General features: G+C 54.6%; 2 protein-coding genes across 4 annotated transcripts in view; one reads left to right on the plus strand and one right to left on the minus strand.

Annotated features, from left to right (window-relative positions):
* Nucleotides 1-20: 20 nt before the first annotated feature.
* Nucleotides 21-4,024, plus strand: MRM3 (mitochondrial rRNA methyltransferase 3). The gene is made up of 4 exons (XM_009558528.2): nt 21-318; nt 1,253-1,497; nt 2,216-2,383; nt 2,587-4,024. Exons 1-4 carry the CDS (start codon nt 68-70, stop codon nt 3,147-3,149), a joined length of 1,227 nt encoding a protein of 408 aa, XP_009556823.2. The 5' UTR covers nt 21-67; the 3' UTR covers nt 3,150-4,024.
* Nucleotides 4,025-4,852: 828 nt separating this feature from the next.
* NXN (nucleoredoxin) overlaps nt 4,853-21,884 on the minus strand; it is a 54,395-nt gene continuing 37,363 nt past the window's right edge. For 2 of the 3 annotated variants that reach the window (XM_054084820.1, XM_054084822.1), the window contains exons 2-8: nt 19,963-20,080; nt 18,546-18,679; nt 18,042-18,142; nt 17,388-17,494; nt 11,283-11,462; nt 8,527-8,651; nt 4,853-6,023 (exon numbers count right to left, since the gene is read on the minus strand). In XM_054084820.1, the coding sequence (XP_053940795.1) occupies nt 5,841-6,023; nt 8,527-8,651; nt 11,283-11,462; nt 17,388-17,494; nt 18,042-18,142; nt 18,546-18,679; nt 19,963-20,080 (948 nt within the window). In that variant the 3' untranslated portion in view covers nt 4,853-5,840. Of the gene's footprint in view, nt 6,024-8,526; nt 8,652-11,282; nt 11,463-17,387; nt 17,495-18,041; nt 18,143-18,545; nt 18,680-19,962; nt 20,081-20,389; nt 20,435-21,884 lie in introns of those variants that run through there. The other variant, XM_054084821.1, reaches the window with a different exon arrangement.

Raw genomic sequence — 21,884 nt, forward strand, 5'->3', positions numbered from 1 at the left:
GTGCCTCGTGAGGGCGTCGCGCCACGTTGACGTCACACCGCGCGCCCGCCGGTGTCGCGGCGCCAAGATGGCGGCGCTAAGGAGGCTCAGCTGTTCGCTGCTCCGGACCGGCGAGGCCGTGGTGGGGCGGCGCGGGGTCCGTGCGCTGCGAAGGAGCCCCGTGCGGGTGCTGCCGCCTCAGAAGGAGCGCGGCGCCGCGGCCGAGGCGCAGCAGAGCCCCCGGGAGCGCCCCCCGCCGCCCCCGCCCGCGGTGGAGCGGAGCGCAGCCGGGCCGGGCCTGTGGTACGAGAAGGCGGCGCCCGGGGACAGGAGGCTGGGGTGAGGCCCGCGGGTGTCGCGGGGGCCGCCCCTCCGTGTCCCCGGGGCTGCTCGCTGTCACAGCTGCAGGATTGGAGGCTAACTGTCACACTGGGGGGTTCGGCGTGGAGGGGGGGCGGTTCTGGTTCTAGACGCCTACAATGTCTGCAACAGTCTAGGCTGGGGGAAGAGTGGCTGGAAAGGTGCCTGGTGGAGAAGGACCTGGGGGCGCTGCTTGGCGCCTGAGCATGAGCCAGCAGTGGCCCAGGTGGCCAAGAAGTCCAAGGCATCCTGGCTTGGATCAGAAGCAGCGTGGCTAGCAGGGCAGGGATTGTGCCCCTGCGCTCAGCATTGGTGAGGCCACACCCAGAATGTTGTGTCCATGGGCCCCTCACTACAGGGACATTGAGAGGCTGGAGCGTGGGCAGAGAAGGGTACAGAGCTGGGCAAGGGTCTGCAGAACAAGGGTTATGAGCGACCTGGGGTTGTTTAGCCTGGAGAAAAGGAGGCTGAGAGGAGCCCTTATTGCTGTCTACAACGGCCTGAAAGGAGGTTGTAGCGAGGTGGGTGCTGGTCTCTTCTCCCAAGTAACAAGTGATAGGATGAGAGGCAATTGCCTCAAGTTGCACGAAGGCAGGGTCAGAGTAGACATGAGGAAAAATATCTTCACCAGCAGGGTTCTTGGGCACTGGCAGAGGCTGCGCAGGAAAGTAATTGAGTCTCCATCCCTGGAGGTGTTCAGAAGGCAGGTAGATGAGGCGCTCAGGGATATGATTTTGTAGGAGACGGGTACGGTTGGACTTGATGTCAAAGGTCTTTTCCAACCATATGGTTCTATGAATCCATAATTCTATAGATACTCCATGGGCTTCTGAGTGGGGTTCTCGGGCTGGCAAATGCCACACTGAGGGTGTTAGCGTCATGATGTCTTTTGTAATGAACTTCTCCTCCACAGAAAAGTGGTGACTATCGCCAAATCAAAGAAGTTTCGGGACCATCAGGGAAAGGTTCTGCTGGAGGGCCAGAGGCTGATCAAGGATGCTTTGGAGGCGGGGGCTGTGCTGCAAACTCTCTTCTTCAGCACCGTGGGGCAGCTGAAGGAGCTGCCTGAGGCACAGCTGAAACGAGCCAGCCTCGTGAAGGTGAAATTTGAAGACATTAAGAGCTGGTCTGATGTTGTAACTCCTCAGGGGCTGATGGGTAAGTTGCCTTAGAAACGGCCACAACGATGATTAAAGGGAAACTTATTTTACATTTGATAAGTGGATAATAACCGTCTCTTCATAGCCTTCCTCTGCACATTCTGGCAGTGTGTCAAAAGTGCTATAATTCGAGAGAATTCCCTGTTCCTTTGCCTGCTGTGGTAACTGGGAAGAGGCTCCTAGAGCGCACTGAGGTGCTCATGCTCATTTTTAATAGTACATTGCTTATGCTGTGCTGGGAAATAGAATCATAGAATATTTAGGGTTGGAAGGGACCTTAAAGATCATCCAGTTCCACCCCCTCCCATGGGCAGGGACACCTCCCACTGGATCAGGCTGCCCAAGGCCCATCCAGCCTGGCCTGGAACACTCCCAGGGATGGGGCAGCCACAACTTCCCTGGGCAACCTGGGCCAGGGCCTCCCCACCCTCATGGTGAAGAAGTTCTTCCTAATGTCCAGTTTAAATCTGCCCCTCTCCAGTTTATACCCATTCCCTCTCGTCCTATCACCTCAAGCCTTTATGAATAGCCCCTCTCCAGCTTGCCTGTAAAATAGTTCTTATGAAGCCACAAACTCTTCCAAAACTTTAAGCCGTGCTTTTCCTAATGCTTTCTCCAGCACCTCTTTGGTGAGACTTGGGCCATGACGTGAATCAGAGACGCCCTGTCCTTAAGGTGTGTTAGTCAGAAGCCTGTCAGCACTTTTGTCTCCTCAGGGATTTTTTCCAAGCCCAACCATGCCAAGATGTCCTACCCTGCTGCTCAGCTGACCAGCTCCTTGCCGCTGCTCCTCATCTGCGACAATATCCGAGACCCAGGAAACCTGGGGACTATTCTGAGATCCGCAGCAGGAGCAGGCTGTGAGAAAGTGCTGCTCACCAAAGGTAAGAGCCTTTCCCTGAGGGGGAAGAAGTCTAATTTGAGTAATGGGGGGGTAAGGCAGGGAATAAGAGGTGCTTGAAGATGTTCCCAAGAATTTGTATCAGTGCTCAGCACAGACAGGATTTGCTGTGGGAAACAGTGATTGCTGAATCCCATTTGTGTGGGAGTTGCTGCATTGAGGCTGTTTTCCCTCCTTCTATCTCAGGCTGTGTGGATGCGTGGGAGCCGAAGGTGCTTCGTGCAGGCATGGGGGCTCACTTCCGTCTGCCCATCATCGCCAACCTGGACTGGGAATCTGTTCCCAGCAACCTTCCTGCCGGCATCCAGGTGTACGTGGCCGACAACAAAGAACCAGGCGCTCAGGCTGAGACTGTGTCTGTGCTGAGGGGAGGCGGCAGGACTGGCTCTGCTCCTGGCGACCTGAAAGCTTCTGTGAAATCCAAATTGGATGTTGCTCCAGAGCATGAGGATGAGGAGAGCATGGCGGGGGTGTGTGTCCCAGAGCTGGCCGCACAGTATTACTACGAGAACTGGACACAGGCTCCGGTGGCGGTGGTGATTGGTGGAGAGACACACGGTCTGAGTCCAGACGCAATTCATCTCGCAGCCAGCACGGGCGGGAAGAGACTCGTCATTCCCGTGGTGCCAGGCGTGGACAGCTTGAACTCCGCTATCGCTGCTGGCATTGTGCTGTTTGAGGGGAAAAGACAGTTGCTGCAGAGGCACAAGCAGGAAGGCAAGAGGCAGAAGTTCCCCACAGCGGGCTAAGCTGTGGACGTTTGGGTGCTGAAGAAGGCTCTCCTCTTTTTGGCGCGCTGTAGAGTTAATAAAAGAGCAGCTCAGGCTGTTTTGTTTGCAGTAAACGGGTATTAAACAGCTCTGGCAGTGTTGGAGCTGTGCCTCGATGAGCGTGCGGCTCCGCGGAGAGCATGCGGGCGATCTGGCCGCAGGGTGATGCTAGTGAGAAGGGACAGGATGGGAGCCCTCACCATGCGGGCACCCAGCTCCCCGCTGCACTGCTTTTATTGCTCTTGCACAGACTTGGGGAGGCTTTGGATCAGGGTTCAGCTGCCGCAGCACCTTTTCTGCTGGCCTGACTGCTGCTGACAGCACGCGTCCTTCCTCTCGCAGCCCTGGGCCGTGTGGCCTGGCTGCTGCTTGTGGTTTTGGGGTCAGAAAAGCCAAATAGTGTCCACTTGAATGGGTCCTGCCTGTGCTTACCCAAACCCTGTGCTCTAACGAGTGCAAAGAGCTGCACAGAACCCCTCCTGGGGGTGCCTGCCGTGCACCAGGCTGGTTTGGGGCCTGGCTGAGGTGTGGGGTGTCTGAGCTCCGGCATTCACAGCCACACCGCTGCCAGGAGGTGGTGTCTGTCCTCGCGCACAGATCATTCCAGCAGCTGGGCCTCAGCACGAATGAATTATGAATGAGGGAAAGGTGGAAAAGGAGCTGTGGGCGCGGCTGCTCGACCGGGCACTGAGCACCAGGGAAGGACACCCCAGGGCCTGCCTGTGCCTCCCAGAGGGCAACAAGTTGGCTCACAGTGACCTACCTCATGGATCCAGGATGTGTCAAGTCACTGGAGGCTCCAGCCCAGGCTCTCGCCATCGTCGGCAGCTGCAGATTGATGGTTCCTGCGACGGCGCTGGCTGCTGCCTGTCCTGCTGGGCATTTAAAAATGTCCTCTCTACTCTGGCTGTGAGTCGTGCAGCCAAGCTTCTGCTTGCTGCAGCTTTGGTTTCCTGTTACCACATTGAAATAACTTAGAGTGTCTGTTGAAGAAATCCTCAGATTCAGCCTCTTCCCTGCCCTTGTACCCAAGCACTGTGCAGCGCTGCCGGGCTGGGCGTGGATGCGCCATCAGACAGTGGTGTTACCACAAGCCTGAAACTACTCCAGCCAAGCAATTCCATCTCCAGAGCACAATTCCAGCCCAGGTCCCAAACAAAGCCATTCTCACGCAGAAAATTGCTGCTTTGCTCCAGTTCCCACTGAGCAGCTACGACAGTGCTGAGCTCACTGCCTCTCCCACAAGCCCAAACCAGAGGGGAAGATGGCTTCTCTAAGAAAAATAAATCTCCTGCTGCTGCATGAATAAATGCTACAGCCCTGCGGTCCTTCGAACCCACCAAACCCCTCCAAAGCCCAGGCACAGGACCAGCCTAGGGCAGTGCAGGCTCAGCGAGGCAGCGAACACCCCGCTGCCGGCCAAACAGCTCCTTCCTACCCGGGGCAAGGGTAATGCTGGTGAAAAGGGGTTTCACCAAGCACTGGACCCATCCTGGCTCCAGGATGAGCCACTCACAGGCGCGGCTGCGCTAGCAACCCGTGATTCCGGCTCAGCCATCGCAGCACCGGGAGCTGCTGGCACCACCACCTACGCCATGGGCTCTGGCTCCTCCTGCTCGAGACCCAGGTGGCTCCTCTCTCCTCAGCAGTGGGACACAGCAATCGGCACCTCTGAAGACGAGGTTATTATAACGGTTTTATTACAAAGTTCCAATCACCATGTACAGTTTTTACAATTTCACTTTCATCTGTGCTGCTCGGGTCAGGGAGAGAGGATTTTTTTTGTTGTGGGTTTTTTTTTTTGGTTATTTCTTAAAGAACAGCACCATTAACATTGGGTTTGGGACACACCTACAAAAAACAGCTCAATCATCTAACATAGAGGGGACAGGAAAATTCATACCAGAAAAGAGGAGAGTGGGGGACAGAGAGAGCACAAGGGAGAGACGGAGAGGTGAGGGCAGCCTGGTGGCGGTCCTTCTCCTGGCTCAGAGAGGGAAGGAGGGAAGATCCGCTGGTCGCAGGTGGGTGACGCCCCAACACGCGCAGCCAGTGCTGCCTAAGGCTGTCGGTGCTTGGGGTGGGAGGTGGGAAACCCACCTGGAAAGGTCTCACCCCCAAGGAGGAAGAGCTTGGCTATGCCATGGTCTTTCAGAGGTTGTCAGCAGTTAAGACTTTGTCTCGGCCTCGTTAGGGCACCGGTACTCCAGAGAGGGAAGTAAGACGGGCCAGGGGTGAAGGGGTCAGCTTCCTTATTGCTTCCTTGAAGTCACTTAGTCAGCAGGGGTGGTAGGAAAGGAAAGAAGAGGGAGGAGGAGAAAAGAGCCCCAGAAACCCCATCCACTGCCTGATGCATACGTTGGGAAGAACACCATGCAAAAAGACTTGCCTGCTAGCTAGTGCCGTGTATAAAATAACGATACAGTAACAGTTCTGGCCTGGTTATTAGAGAATATATCACCATGAAGCACAAGCAAAGTCTCCAAACACCAATGACTCCCTGCTGAAAGTGCATCTCGAGGAGTTTGCTTAGGAGAAGGATTCACTGCGTAAAACAAGGCACCACAAGAAGGTTGGATACTGGGTCGGGCGTGAGGACACGCTGGAGAATCCACGAGCGGCGGAAGAGAGACCTAGATTTAAATAATGTCTGTTGGCACAGATGCCGCCTTAGATGGGCTCGGGTTTTAGCTTGTCTGCTAGAAAGTCGCTGACAAAGGCTTCCACGATCTCGGGCGTGATCTCCTCCACATCCATCACGTACTTGGCCCGGGCTGACATGTCCAGGATGGTGAGCAGGGGCGCGGCCTCAGGCAGGTTGGTGTAATCCCGCAAGGAGTCGGTCATGTCATCCTGAAGGCCAACATGAGAGGGAAAGAGGAGTTACCAATAGAGCCCAAGACACCAGGAGCGGTTTGCTGCTTCCACGTCACGGTCCAGCCCACAAATACACACCAATATTTGCTTGGGCTTCGCAGCAGTGCTGCAGGAGCGCGAGCACGGCAGGGAGCACCCACCTCGCTGCCTGCTCTGCCGGTGCTTCGTGTCAAACCCAAACTGGGCTGATTTATCCAGGGTGGGATGGGACCGTGCGCTCCTCCCACCCATTCCGCAGAAGGCACAGGCCCCAGCGCCCCAAGACTGACCCGCTGCCCCTGGCCCCCCCCAAAGCCTCTGCGGCAGGAATACATTCTGGGACCAACTCAGGAGCTGAGGACAAGTGCTGGATGTGGGGACTGGCCGGCCCTCTGCCAGCACAACCATGGCCTTGCTGCTCGCTGGCGTGGATGCCAAAGGGACCTGGAGCAAATCAGAAAATGGAATTGGGATGAAGGCCCATGCTTTGAGCCAACCCCAAATCCCCACCAGCAGCTCCAAGTGGAGAGGCCGCAGGACTCCTCAGAGCGAGCTGCCTCCTTTCGGCCAGGCACAGCACGGCGAAGGGGAAACACCAAACCTGCCTGTGCCAGGGCTGAGCGGCGCAAAAGCGAGCGCTGGGGTGATTCATCTCCTGCCCGAACCAAGCCCACACTGTGCGGCAGCCAAAACGAGGCGGTCCCCTGCACCCCTTTCCAAGGGCAGCATTAGAAATCCATCAATGCAGTGAGCGGCTGGTGGCTCTGCCACGCATGGCACGGTAACTCCTGTCGCACCTCCCCTTCCACTGCAGAGGTTTCTGGCGCAGCCGGACCACGTGGCAGGGAAGGGCGAGCGGTGCTGCGCCCGCTGCCTCGGGGCTGGGGTGCTCAGCCGCCCCACACCCTTCCCGCCTCCCAACCCAGGTGGGATGCTTCATCCTTTATCTGATTGTCGCAAAGGGACCAAAAATCTTTTTTTAATCAATGCAAAACCAGCCCAGACAGCACTGGGAGACGAATGGGAGGCGCCTGCTCTGGCTGTGGCCGAGCTGCTTTGTGCACAGGGGCCGGACGAGACCCGGGGCCAACGCTCTGGGCTATTGAGGTGACGGATGAATGGGACGTGCTGGACGCTCCCCATTCTTCATCCTGGCTGCCACAGGGACGTCGGGAGCTGGATGAATAGCAGCAATGTTTCAGCTACAGCCGGCGAGGGGAGGAAAACGCTTTGCAGGCTCTGGGGGAGGGGGGCAGGTCCTGGACCCTCCCGAAATAGCCTTTCCAACAAGGGGCTTATTCAGGGGCGCGGGGCTGAGCTGGGATGCTCAGAGACCCATTATAGCAGCGAGAGCGGGAGTGCCTGCAAGGACAGAGGTGACAGGGCTGCAGAGGAAGCAGGGGGGCTCGCCTGGCGGGGGGGGGGAGCCAGGGTGCGGTAGTGGGGACCCTTTTTTGTGCAAGGCAGCTGCAGAGGGCTCCGCTCGCCACACACTGCGGCTGTGACGTGAGCATGGAAAGACGGAGCAGGCGCAGGGACAGGCAGCAGCCACCACCTGCCCAGGCCCTGAGCAGCACCTGGGACAGGAACCGCGGGCTTAGGGGACTCTGGGAACTTTTCTGACCCTTACACAAAACCTTATTCATTTGCAAGTCAGCAGCAGGGCAAAGGGAGGCCAGAAGCCCTATTTTCCCATTTCTCATTTTCTCCAGCAGATCCCTGGCTCCAAGCACTGCAGCCCGCGCGTGCCCCAAACACCAACCCAGCCACCAACAGTGCCGCCAGCTCAGGAAACCCCTCTCGTTTCACAGGAGGACAGGCAAGCAATGCAGTGATGTGCCCAGCTGAGGCCAGGGCAGGGCAGAGCTGGGATGCTCGTGCTGCCAGCAGTGGGAGCACAGCCCCGTCCCGCCCCGCTGCTCCCCGAGCAGCCCCAGGGGCAGATTTGTCCAGCGTCACCCACACAGCACAGAAACAGACCCAGCCTGCAGGATCGGGGCTGCCTCCCGCAGGCACCGCTTAGGGGAGAGGCTGGAGCCCCGGTCTCTGCCCTCCTCCCAGGGCAGGAAGGAAGGCAGCAGCACCTCAGTGAGGGCAGCAGCAGCCGGGCCAGACTGAAACCCAGACACTGCCTCCTCTTCCCTTGCCCAGCCAGCCTCCCTGCCCACACAGCCTCTGGGTTTGAGGGAGCAGCTGGCGGCTCCTTCCCACCTTCCCCAGCCCCTCTCAGCCCATCCCCACAGCTCCCTCACCCGCTCTCAGGCTTCTCCATCTCTCAGCAAATCCAGGTGGGCCCCCTTTGCCAGAGGAAATCACCAGCAATAAGTTCAGGGGACGAGCCAGGACTTAAGTCTGTTTTTTCTCCATGGTCTCCGACTGGCTGCAGTAGCTCTGTGCCTCAGTTTACCTACTTGAATAGTGGCAACAGTGGTACCCAACCCAGCTCAGTCCTCATACAAAGACACAGCAGGATGCAGCCCGGCGCACTCCTTCCGCTTACCTCGCCTGCCACGAAGAAGAGCAACGGTGCCTCCTCCTCTTTGGCTTTGTACTTGGCGATGATTTTTTCAGCTATGGGCTGAATCAGTTGTTTCGCTGCCTCTGACTCTCCATCATCCTCTGAATCTGCAGGGCAGAAGAGGGAAGGCAAAAAGGAGGTCAGGATCAAATGGATGCAAACCGGCAAGGCACAGGCAGCTCTATCCCATGGCACCACCATGCAGAATACCGGAGCCTGGATGCACAGCACGAACTTCAAAGCTATGTGGCTCCATAGCAATTAGGGAGCAGCTGAAATGTGCTTTTCATGTGAGACAGAGAAACACGTAACAGAGGAGCAGCTCCTGCTCCCCAAATACATCGCTGCTCACTCTCTGGTGCCGCTGCTGAAGCTCAGGGACAAAAAGGTGCAAAAAAGCCACTTTGCAGTTTGAGAAGCACTGGGATGTTTTCAAGACCAAACAACTGTGCTGATCAGAGGCTGCCTGCCACCCCTGCCCGCCACCCACCATCTCTCCGCCTCGGGACGGCTGCTCGGCAGCTTTTTTGCTCAAGTCTCTGCAGCAGCAGTGCTGTGAAGGGAGCTTTGATTTGACAGAGGTGGAGTAGAAAGAGATGGCAACATCAATCAAACGCCAGCTACCACTGAAGTTCAAATACTGAGCTGGAAAGAAGAGAGACTGCGTCCTTGAGCAGCATCGAGATGAAAGGACTTCAGTTCGGGGACAACTTTTTAGCATTAAAAAAAGCTAAGAAGGGAGAAGAGAGGCCCCTGGTCTCCTGCAGCTCATTCAGCTCTCACAGCCCCTCATGTAACGCCCCGACACACCTGGTCCAGCCCGGAGCTGGGACAGGCCCTGCCCACGCCCAAAGCGCTCTCTGCCCTCGCTCCACACTCCCCTGTCCTCCCCTCTGGCTTTTCTGACCAAAGCAGGAGATGCTGGAGCCAATGCACCCCGAATTTCAGGGCCTGTCCTACATGCACGACAGTGATGAATACGCAGAGTTGGGGGGCGTCTGCAACGATTGGTTTTTCTACGAACAACGCTGCTGGCGGCACTCCAGGCAGCCCTGCACACTCTTAGCTAATCTAGCCCTAACCTCTCCAGGGACGGATGTAGATCCGTCGGGATTTACTCACAACCAGCACTTGCTAATCCTGCTTTCTCCTGGCGGTGCTGCTGCCCGCACAATGCAGACACTGATCTGACGGGGAGGTCTCCCAGCAGGACACGGACTGGCCAGGAGCCCCTGTCCCTGGCGCAGCAGCAGCTTCGCCTCTGCCCCAGCACATCGCCAGCACATTTCACCAAGGCTGCGTAGACCCTCGAGCGCCGAGTACAAGCCCCAGCTGCTGGCCAGATAGCGCTCTCCCTACAAGTGTTTTGCAGCAAGGTGATAGAAAAACTTTGCTCAGAGCAAGATAAAAATAACTCTTTCCAGAAGCCTGCAGCGCCGGCCTCAATCAATCACGCTTGGCGTGGCCGGCCAGTCTTCCCCACACCAGGAGAGTATTTTTGGCTCTGCGCTCACATCCCCTGCCGGGATCTGCTGAATAAATAATCAGGGTCAAAAGGAAATCTGAAAGGGAAGAAGGGAAAGAGCGAGAGCCATGTTATCAGCGCTGCAGAGAAGGGTATGCTGCTCACAAAGGGCGTGTGAGGAAGCAGTACGTAAGCCCTGCCCTGGGCCAGGACCCTGCACAACCCCAGCAGGCTTGGGGCAAAGGGGCTGCTTCAACAAACCCCCACTGCAGCTCCAGACAGCGCTAAAGGGACATCCACATCCCCAGGAAAACCCAGAACCCCTCCGTTCCCTCCCCAGGACGCTGTGCACACCCCTCACAGAGCTGCCAAACCCCCCGACAGAGGCTCAGCCTCCAGCACAGCTTATCCCGGCCACAGCCCTCGCCTGATTTAACCATCCATTGCTGGCAGGGAAGTGATGAGGAACGAGCCAGCGCTGCTTCAGACGAGCTCTAGGGCTGTTTGCAGCTGCAGCAGAGCTTCACGTGTGGGTTAGCAGTGGAAAAGAGACAGGAGCTTTGGGAGAAGCCCACCCTGTCCTGCAGCCAGCGCCCCACAGGGGAATACCCAAGGATCAGCAGACCATGCAAGAGGCTCCTCTGATGGTAACAGCCTCGCTGAGCTCAGGGATTCGAGCTTTGAACCGTGGTTTCCAGCACAGAGCTGTAATCCTTCCCTGAGACGCTTCCTTTGCCTCCTCTGGAAAGTCATGTGTGCCCGAAATCCCCGCTCCAGAAAAGGCCTTTCCCACTTCCACCCCCATCGGCTGTGACAGTGAATTTCTTGTACTCCTCCACACCTATTCAGCATTCCTCTTTGCAACCGCTGCTGAACCATCTTTGATACAGCAGCTCCTCTCCACTGCAAATCACCGCTCCACCGCATCCTCCTGGCTGGGCTGGAGCTGCGGGAGACTCGTGGGCACGGGCGGGCTCTGACAAACCCCTGCGAGCTGCCAGTTCCTCCGGTATGGGCAAGGCTTGGTCTGTCAGCCCCCTTGGACCCCTCGAGGGGACTGCACGGAGATCTCTGTCTCTCCATAGCCTCTCCGGGCATGTGAGCGCATAGCAGTGCACAGCAATGCAAACAGGATGATGTCCCTTCTTCCCACAGATGCTGCCATCACTGGGGGCAGATTCTCAGCCCCATGGCCAGCTCCAGCCGAGCTGGCAGGCAGCCCAGTCCCCATCCCGAGCACAAGCTCTGCTTTCCAAGCAGCGATGCTCCGTACCTACAAAGAGAACGAGGCAGGGGCCCTCATTCAGCTGCACGGCGTTGGAGTCCGTCAGCTCCAGTACGGGCTTGGGGTGCCAGGGGAACTCGTGGCATTCGATGTCGTTTAGCACCTCCACCCGCCCTTGCCGCGTGATCACTTCTCCCTTGGGGTCCAGCACGATGAGAGTCGGGATGCCTGCGATGGAAGAAAAACAGGGGAGGGATCAGCCAAAGCATGAACCAGCCAGCGACAGGGCGTGGGGAGAAAGGCCTTTTCCTATTGCCTCCGGCTCTGGCAGGAGCCCAGCGAATCATACACGGTGTGGGAATCTGGGTCCCTGGATCCTGTTTCCGTAATTCAGCTGTAATTCAGCAGCCAGAGCAGGAAGCAGGAAGACAGGCTCTGGCAGTGCCTGCCTTTCCCTGCCCGAGGGCAGGCAGGGGTCACCACCATCGGCTGCTGATGTTCTTGGATGCCACCACTGCCACACAGGGACCCTCCTTGCGAGGTCCCTCTTGCAAAGGACAGACGCGCCTCCTGCACGCGAGGTGGTGCAGCGCTGCCCTGCAGGCACCATCGCCCCAGCGTTGAGATGTGGCTGCTGTTGGGAGAGCCCAGTCACTGGGCTTCAGGAACACGCACAAACCTTTTTGCAGGGCGGACTGCAGACAACAGCCAGGAAGAGGGTGTGCTCCTTCCCAGAAGAAGGAAATGTCATGAATTTGGCAGCCACTAACTCCACCAGTCAAATCACCCCCACACTCCTCCTCGGTGCTTCCCAGCCACTTCCAAAGCACGAGATAAGTCTGATGGATCATCAACATCATTACCTACCTGGTTGGGATGCAGCTACAAACAGACTTTTGGCAGAGCAATCCCTCCCTTGGCCAACTTGGGATACCCTCAAGGAGCCCAGTGGCCCACTGTGCTAAGGCTGGAATGACCACGTCTGCTGGAGAACAGAATGTAGGGAAGGAGGGACTCTCACCCATGCCAGAGCTGGGCTGTGGATCGTGGGCACAAAAGCAGCTTCGTTTCCCCAGCTGGGGCCTGGAGCTGCTCGCTGCTGAGCACGACACAGCTCTGTCAGCACTGGCACAGCGCTGGGCAGGGGCCCTCCTGCCCACAGGATGGAGGTCTCAGTTTCTTCCTTTCTGCAGTTCTGACCCTTGGGGAAGGGAAGAACATGTGTGTTTTGCTTTGTTTGGGGAAAAAAAAAAGCCACCAAGATATAATGAGTTAAATATGTCCCTCTGTATGAAGGGGGACAGTAGAGGTCTGCCACACCTCCCTCCCAACACTAATGAAGCCGTGCAGGAATGTCCAGGGTCTCCTGGATCCTGGTGTGGTCCAGATATGGGGATGGGGGACATCTCATAATGCCTTTGAAGCAAAGCATCAATTTGCTTTGAGGTACGGGGCTGGAAAGCCCCATAAAGGAAAAGCTTTTATCAGGGAGGTGAACACGCTTACAGCAGAGATTTAGCGCAAATCACCTATTCCAGCCTGGCCAGGCCGGCAGCGAGGTGGGGTGGACACCAGCTGGTGAACATCCCATCTGATAAGGGCACGAGGCTTTCCTACCACAGAATGGTCACGGGTGAGCCAACAGCAGCGGCTCTTGTTGGTGACTTCATCTGGAAAGCACATCATTCCTCTCTCATCAGGAGGCAAAGAAACATCCCACAAGGAAAAAAAAGAGAAGAGTTTGGGATCAGGCCTGAAGAGATGGATCAATTGACCACTGTCAGTGCCAGGCACTGTCACCCAAGCTTCAATCCACTCGCTATCCTGTGTCTCCTTCACCCAGCAACGCCCTCCAAATCACAACCAGCAAACCGAGGCAACTCAAATCCTCCTGCCCTCATCCAGAGGCTCATTTTAAAGCTCATTTGTTAGGAATACCCTGCAGAGCCATTCTCCGAGGAGGGAGTCCCAGCGTGCTCACCCCTGCTGGACTCCTGGCACCGTGCTCCCATGTTTGTTCAACAGTGGGTTACTCACAAAGTCTCTGAATTCTAAGCATTTCTCTAGGAAATACATGGCCGTCTGTCTGTCAGCCCGTGTGAGCGGCCGCATTCCCCTCATTCCAGCCCGGCAGCGCTGCTCACATTCCTGTCGGTGTGCCGGGGCTTGCACACGCTGGGCTGGAGCAAGAGCAGCGCAGGAACGCAGCGATGGCTGGGCTTGCAAATCCTAAGGGTATGCCAAAAAAACCATTCCGTATCACAAAAAAAGGCTTATTCATTACCTGCTGGTATTCAAAACAGCTCTAGGGCAGGGATGGGTTAAACAGACTGCAAAGAATTGGGAAATCTCTGGCCCTATCCTGCAAGGCCCTATCCTGCAGCCAGGAGAAGCACATGGCGATCAGCATCCCACATGATTCAGAGCTTTATCCATTGTCGGCAGAGCAAGGCAGAGATTCCAAATGAGTTTTGCTGATCTGGGAACATTAAAGGTCCTGTTTAGACACAGATCGGTTGCGAGTGTGATCCCACAGCTAGCATGGATTTCATCCACTCTTCAAAGCATTCCGACTTCACCTGATTGGCGAACAGAGACCCCAAAGCACGCAGCCACCAAACCCTCCAACTGCAAACACAAAACTAACGCAGAAAACAGAGAGTTTTGAAGATAATTCATCCTGGGTTTAGCATATTTGGGAAATATAAGTAACACATCAGAAAGCGTGAGGCTGGGTTGTCAGTGTTAGCAGATCCGTGACACGCGCTGGGTGAATCCCTGCCGGTTTTACCTGGCATCAGAGGTTTCCCACCAGCCACAAAGCTCTGGTTTCCATTCCAGACCTGCGTGGTGAAGGGTGAGGCTGCTGTGACCCATCCACCCCACTCCTGGAGGTGCGCCTGAGCCCCAAGCATCACTGCCCATCTCCTCAGCTCCTACTCACACACCTCTGGAAGCATCCCCAGGGTTAAGGCAGAGCCTCACTGCGCTCACGGTGACATCCCGTAGGATCAGCCTTGTCTTCCCAGGCAACCCCTGTTACTGCTCCCCTGACAAACACATTGTCTCTGCACGGGATGCAGGGGAACTGCCCTTAACCTTATTCACGCCCATAACCCCAATTCTTCCCCCCCAATTCCCTCCTTCCCTGCTCATCCCAGACACTATTTGTTATTTTAATGCCTTTTGGGGCCTTTGGTAATTGCCGTGAGTCATAACATCAGAATTTACTTATCAAGAAGAATCATAGATCAGACACTCTGCAATGAATATTGTATAAGCTTGGATCAGAATTAGCATAAACGGGCTTAGTTTGATTTTATGCATTAGAAAATGGATTCGGGTCCCACGAGGCCATCATTTTATGAAAACACAGGGGCCAAACGATTTGTTACTGAACCTGGAAATACATTTTTACTTACTTACGTATTAAAATCCATATCCAACATGAAAATCTCATCTGTGTTAAGTCTGTTGGGCGAGTAATTAAATTGACATCAAGCAAACACTCAGAATACACCAAGTGCAGGACAAGTGGTGGGTTTGATTGCTGTTTTTTTCACTGTTTTAGAAGAAACCGGTACAAGGCACCTCCTACCACAGCACCAGCAGCCAGGCTCTCAGAGTGACTTGTGGGTGTCTGGGCTAAAGCATGGGGGTAAAAACAGGTTTTGGGAGTTCTCCCAAATCTCACACTGCCACCACAGAGGCCACAGGAGATATTTAGGAACCTCAAAGTTCTCGTAAGAGTCATAACAAAAAAAAGGCAATTCTCACCTAAGCTAACATTTATGTCTGCTCCCCATCCCGTCCAACGGAGAGCTAACGTCAAGGGATTTTACCCATGGCAGGACCATGCAAACCAGCATACAAAACAGAGAATTCTGTCTAAGCAGCCACAACACAAGACATGACTCTCTCTCAAGATAGTGCTGCACCCAGAAGCAATTTAATATAGGTGGGTACGGTACAGCCCACTGGCTGCGCATGGGTTATGAATAGAGGCATTCAAGTACACCTAAATAAAGGCCAATAACTCAATTTACATTTTACACTGAGTTTTTGAATGCTGCAGGGGCCAACACGGGACTAAAACAACAAGAGATTTGACTCTCTCGCTGCTTTCCACCACTCAGGAACTTGAAGCAGTCAGGGAAGACAAGCTCGTCTGTTGTTTCAGCTCCTGGCCCTACAAAAACCAGCGGAAAAACCACCTCACGTGCACGCTGTGCTCAAAATCCAAGGCACCACTGGATGGTAACCGGGACATCGAACAGGCCACAAGCTCTCACTGGTGCTTTGAAGATGCTTGGCAGCATCAGAGCCGTGCATCTGGGGAAAGGCAGGTCAGCTTACAAGGATCCAATTTTTCACAACCACCACTGGCGATGAGCTGAGCCCATGATATGTAGCTCTGTTTGCAGAAAGCTTTTGCTACAGCCAGTGTGGCAGCCTGCTGCGAAAGCCTGACCGCAAACAGGTGGCCAACCCCAAAGGTGGCGGGGAGGATCCCAAGTCGCTGCCTGTGCAGGGGTCAATGACAACCTGGAGCTCCTGGGAGCAGCAAGAGGATTCCCATCCTGTCCTCTCCCTCATTTCCCAGTGCCCCAGCCCCCTGCTCCCCCCTGGATAATCAGAGCCCAGCCCTCGCCAAGCCCTCTGCCCGGACAGGGGTGGGATAGCGGTGCCTCCTGCACAGGGTGCAAATTAGCCTGCCTCCACATTTTGATGTGACTTTGTGGGATCACAGTTCATCCTTGCGGAGAGGTTCCCGCTTTACAAGAAAATCATGACAGACAGGCAGAAGGATTTGCACTCCCAACGTGCCCAAATCCCAGAGTAAGCATCGCTGGGAGAGCAGCTGAAACGTGGGAGCCACCCTGGCAGAGAAAGGGGTCAAGGCTCAGGGGAACAGCAAATATTTACATTTTCAGGTCAGCACACAATGAAGAGAGACATTTAAGGAGCCAGCGGCTGGAGTTAGAGGGAGAGCTGTTGTCACTGTTTCCCTGGCTACAGCACGCCTGGTGCTCAAGTAGCCGCGGCTGGACACCTTATTTACAGAGTCCCAGGGAAGCTGGCAGCAGTCCCGCAGCACTCAGCCGAAACCGGCACTGGAGAGCTTTGTGAGTGGGCCGAGGACAAGACGGGTGAATTTGGAACGCTCTCACCTCATGGGAAGGTAATTAAGCAGCAAAGTGATGGCTATTTAAAGCAGGTGAATGGTTTAAGGTCAGAGAACACAGCTGAGTGACAGCACCTGAGCTCAGCCCAGAAGGGGTTTTGGAGATGACTCCAAGGAGGGATTATTTCTCCTACCGCTCTCCCCAAGCTCTGGGCCACCTTTGGCAACACTCCTCCCCTGCCCCTTCCCAGCCTGCAGACATTACCAACCCTCTGCCAGCCTGTGCTCACCTCACCAATACCGCATGGAAATGACTACGGAACAGGCACGTTGCAGCAAGACCTTTCAACCGCAGGGAGAAACCACGCGTGCACACAGAAGACCTGCTTGCGAGCTCTTCACCTTGCAGATCCCTACACTGCACTTTGTCCCCCGCAGGAACAAGGTGACAGTCCCCAGGAGAGCTGCTGTGAGATTTTATCATCTTGAGGACACTTTGAAGCCACCCAGACAGACAGAGCCTTCTCTCCTGCCCTTCGAGCAGCTGGGGCTGCTGGAATTCCGGCACTGGCACGTACAGTAAAGGCAAAGCCATGGTTTACATCAAACACACACTCTTCTGTAATTCATGTCACTAACATAAACCAGATGCCATCGTCCTCAGTCTCTGCAGAGAACGATGGCCTTGCCTTAGCGCTACATAAAACAGCAAGAAAATGAAATTTAAACCGTCAAGAAAAAGCAAAATAAATAAATCAGTAATTAGGCAAAAAACATCCGAGCCAAAACCAGCTTCCAAGTCTCCAGGAAGAATTAGGTTGTTTATGGAAGTCCTGTTTCAACTAACAGCCTGCCTGGCAGGTGGTAGGAATGTGAGTTTGGGGAGAGGAGAAACATGAAGCGGCTCTGCCTGGGGCACTGTGCTTTGCTTTGCTGTTTTCTTGTTTTACTTAAGCAAGAGGAGACATTACAAATATTCAACAAAAGAAGCAGAAAGGAGAGCTGTGCCTCGTCGTGGCCCTTCCTACCTTGTATGCCATAGAGTCGATTCAGGCGTGACCGCCTGGCCTCGTCGGCGTACGGCACAGCTACCCAGGGCATCTCGCTGAAGTACTGCTTGAAGGAGTCCTCTGACCTGCACAAGGGGAACAGGGCATGGGATCCAAGGAGCAGCCTCTCCGCCTGCAAGGCTCTCTCCTCTGCTTCTCATTAAAAACCCGCCCTGCAAAGCTCTGTATCCCTTCCATAAAAACCCACCATTCAGGGCTGCTGGCAGACAACCTGGGGAGAGCCAGACCTATTGTAAATCCCCCAGTCCCTCAAGAAGGCATCCACGGTGCATTTTTTCCCCAATAAAATATTTCAAACTCTCCAGGGCATCTGAATATCAACCCACGGAGACAGCAGCAGCTCGAGCATCTTGCAGATCTCAGGCCCACAAGTCACAACGTGAAACACAGAGCTGCTCCACGCCAGAGCCGGCTCTCAGCCCACCCCTACCCTCGCTATCCCACCTTTGCACTTCCCTGCTGGGCAGAGGGCAAAGGACTCGGGCAGCCTTTCTGAGCCAACCTGCTCTACCCCAAATCAAATTTCCTCCTCAACTCAAACCGACAACGCTCAGAGCTTCCCAGCTTGCGCACAGCCAGCTCTGCCTGCGCGGGGTGTTAGCCCTTCCTTACCTGTCTGCACTAACAAAGAGTATCTCAAACTTCTGTCCCGCCTCCTTGATTTTCCGATAGGACTCTACCAGGACCCTTGTGAGGCTTCGGCACGGTGGACACTGCAAAACACAACACGTGCATAAGGGCATCGTCTCCTCCGTGGGGCAGACCCACACGCAGCAGGTCCAGACAACATAGTGACCATGAAAAGACAGATGTGACCTCATCTTTGCTGGAGTGCCAGGCAGCAGCCCTGAACGTGGCAGGGGCTTATGGCCCAGAAGGTGCCAACAGAACCTCTTCCATGTTTAAAATCTGGCCACTCTTCCCCTTCTGAAGGGCTGGCTGAGGATAACGGGCCACTGCAACGCTGCAGCTTCTACCAGGATGACCACAGCATCGTGACTGCTTCAACAGCAACCAGCCTGAGGTTCTTCTTCTCTCATAGAGCTCTGCAGCAAGAGGGAACTGCAAAGCAGCCCTGAGCTCATTCCAACTGCTCACAAAGCACCTACCACTCACCCAGTGTGCGGAGAAATAGACCCCAACGTGCGAGCCCTCCAAGGCGCTGCTGTCTATCGTCTGGCCATTGTTCCATAGCAGAGGCCCAGCAACAACTTCACTGAAGGGTTTTGGTCCCCAGGGGAACTCCAGACCTGGGGAGTGAGGGCAAAGAAGACATAAAACAGCAAGATGCACGTGCAGCATTTCCAGTTTGAAGCTCCATCAAAAGAACCCATCCCACCTTCTGCAAAGACATGGGAAAGCCAGTGAAGCCAAGCTCTGCACCAGCCAGGGCCATCTCTTTCTCATGGGTAGGGTGCATCCCTACTTGAGTCGCAGCACCTTCGCAGCTCTGGTTTTGTACCCCATAATTCATCTTATCCTTATCAACAGTATTTCTTTTAACAAGAGGGCAAGGTTGATGCGTGCTCAGGAATGCAGTCAGACTGTTTGCCTTACACTGCTTTAGTTTTATGTATGTGTGTATATAAATGCACACACACACATTTATTTATAAAACCTTTGAGATATCTATGGTGAAATATAGAGTATTATATATATAAATCTAAATATAAACTAAACTTAGCCCAATCATCTGCACCCCAAAGCAAGCATGTGCGTGCACACACAAACACATGCTCTGAATCATCTGCTGCCAGCTCCCAGAGCAATCAAGCTATGTATTCAGCCAGAGGGGAGGGAACATCACAGATGGCTCGGGCCACAGCATCTACTTGCTGCACAGTTCCTGCCACCTGAAGTAAAGACTCAAGTCGCCACACTCAGCATCTACTGCATGAAGCAACACGAGCCAACAATACATGTGCATGGACAGCCTTGAGGTTAAATGATGGGTCCAGAGAGTCTGTGAGTAAGGGCAAATATTTTGCTCATTTTGGTTTTTGCAGATTGGAAGAAGATGGATTTAACATCAACCCCCAGCAGAGTAAACCTCAGCAATGGAGAACGGGAGCTTCTTTCTCTTGCATTTGTAAATAACAGGAAATTTATTATCCTAACAGAGTGAGATGTCAGCGATAAAGTCCCTCTCAGTATTCTGGAAGGATCTGGAAGGATTCTGCTCCCAAGGTATGGGAAGTCTGGGCTCTCAGTCTGTCTGTCCATGTGCCTCCATCAGAGATAAATCCAAACTTCATGTTTCAGTTAGTCTAACTTTTTCCTCATTAGCACTTCAGACAAAAATCCTGGAGGGGAAACCTTTGTTCTTTCAACAAGCAAAACCAAAACACAAGATCTGGCAGGAATTATGCAGAAAATGTTATGCTGAGAATAATACAGTGTCTCGATTAGTGAAGTATGACAATAGCTGTTTGTTTCCTTTATTTCCCCCCCTCCAACGCAATTCAAAATGAACTGAAATGGAAAAGCAGCCGTGTGCCCATGTTTTTATGGCACACGAGATTCCAGGTCTTACCTTCTGGGTCATCTCGGATTACCAGGAGCCCATTCCTGCAAACCACCTTCCCGGTAGAGGCATCGATAAATATCAGGGAAGGAATGTTGGAGACTCTGTACTTGTTCCACAGCTTCAGCTGTAAAAGAGATCGGGAGAGGAGAAAGATAAACTTGGCAGTGTGAAGAGGGAGATTTTCGGGCTGTTATCATCTTTCAGACCAGAGGTCAGAGATAAGCACAGAAACAGAGCTGTGAGGGCATGCAAGGGCATCTCTCCTGAGCGGCCAGGCCGTCCAGAGCCCGCAGGGTCCCACACCGTCCGCACGGTACCGCGGGCGAGACCAGCCTTTATCTCACGCCTGTTGTGGGCTTGCCCGTGAGCCCAGGTAAAGCTTCTCCTCCTGCTGCATCTGCCTCTTTGCAAGTAAAATGGGGATAGTATTTACCATACTTTGAGGTCTTTGTTTAGAAGACATGGTAAGTATAAATACTTCTAATGCCACTGCTCTGAAGCAATTTGTAATCCTTCCCTGGCTGCTTCCTCCCCTCCCATTTCCATGTTCATTAAACAAACCAGTAACCCCTGCCAAGACGCAGCCACGCTGAAAACAAAACCAATGCAACAGAAGCACAATTCTGCGACTGAGGCTCCCCGGGTTTGTTCCCAAGAGCTGATGAACGGGTTTGACATCAGCCTGGGAGCTCCCTAGCCCAGCTCTTCACTGCCAGCCTCACAGTGGTCCCCGACAGCCACGGACAGAAGCCACACAGGCTGTGATGGCCACGTTTTGAGCACCCTGGTGTAGATGTTGCTGTCTGCTGGTCCTTACGGTTTACGGTCAGCACCAGTGATGGAGTGCTCCGGCTGTCACGCAGTCCTGGGTTGACATTTCTCAGCATGTGCTTCTGGCACAGGATAATTTGGAGCTTAACCCCCGTACAGAAGCTCGCCAGGATGGGAGGAAGGAGACGACGACAGCTGCTGGCACAGCCCTGCCTGCAGGTGTGGGCTGCCTGCAGGAGCCGGTCTCCCCGCCACGCACCGAGGAGCTGCTGCCATCACTGCATTTACTTACGTTTCTCCAAACATTTCAACCTAAACAGCCCAGCAGTGAATTATTAAACTCCTAAACAAAAGCCAAACCACAACCGAGAGCCAGAGGGGGAAGGAAATGAATCACCACCTTCCCCTAAGCTCTGCTTTGCAAAGCCCCTCTGGCTCCAGGTGTTTACAACTCGCGCAGCTTTGGAGAATAAAACTCAGAGACAGGAGAAAGGCAGGCGGGGATCCCGAATCCCAGGCAGTGCAGGTTCGAGCATCAGAGCCAGAGAAACCCTCATAACATACTGCTGCTTCCATCAGTGTCTCACACAGAAACTGGACCCAGATGCTTTCCATGAGAAAAAGGCCACAAACCTGGGATCACCATACCCGAATTCCAAATAGAGGCAATCTCTTTTCCCAAGATGGGAATCAAAGAATGGAACCATTCAGTTCCAAGCCCCTGCCATGGGCAGGGACACCTCCCACTGGATCAGGGGCTCCAAGCCCCATCCAACCCGGTCTTGAACCCCTCCAGGGATGGGGCAGCCCCCACTGCTCTGGGCAACCTGGGCCAGGGCCTCCCCGCCCTCACAGCAAAACATTTCTTGCTAGCATCTCATCTCAATCTCCACTCTTTCAGCTTAAAACTGTTCCCCTTGTGCTAACCCCACATTCCCTGATTAAGAGCCCCTCCCCAGCTTTCCTGGAGCCCCTTTCAGCACTGGAAGCTGCTCTAAGGTCTCCCCGGAGCCTTCTCTTCTCCAGGCTGAACAACCCCACCTCTTTCAGCTTGTCCTCGTACAGGAGGTGCTCCAGCCCTCACATCGTCTCCATGCCTTCCTCTGGACCCACTCCAACAGATCGATGTCTTTCCCATGCTGAGGACTCCAGAATTG

The sequence above is a fragment of the Cuculus canorus genome, chromosome 20, assembly GCF_017976375.1.
Source record: "Cuculus canorus isolate bCucCan1 chromosome 20, bCucCan1.pri, whole genome shotgun sequence".
Taxonomy (NCBI): Eukaryota; Metazoa; Chordata; class Aves; order Cuculiformes; family Cuculidae; genus Cuculus; species Cuculus canorus.

What these genes read in the sequence shown, in the direction of transcription:
- MRM3 (XM_009558528.2), top strand. Translation starts at nt 68, where the DNA reads ATGGCGGCGCTAAGGAGGCTCAGCTGTTCGCTGCTCCGGACCGGCGAG. An exon ending in AACTCCTCAGGGGCTGATGG is followed by an intron (nt 1,498 to 2,215) that starts GTAAGTTGCCTT and finishes TTGTCTCCTCAG; the next exon opens with GGATTTTTTCCAAGCCCAAC. An exon ending in GAAAGTGCTGCTCACCAAAG is followed by an intron (nt 2,384 to 2,586) that starts GTAAGAGCCTTT and finishes CTTCTATCTCAG; the next exon opens with GCTGTGTGGATGCGTGGGAG.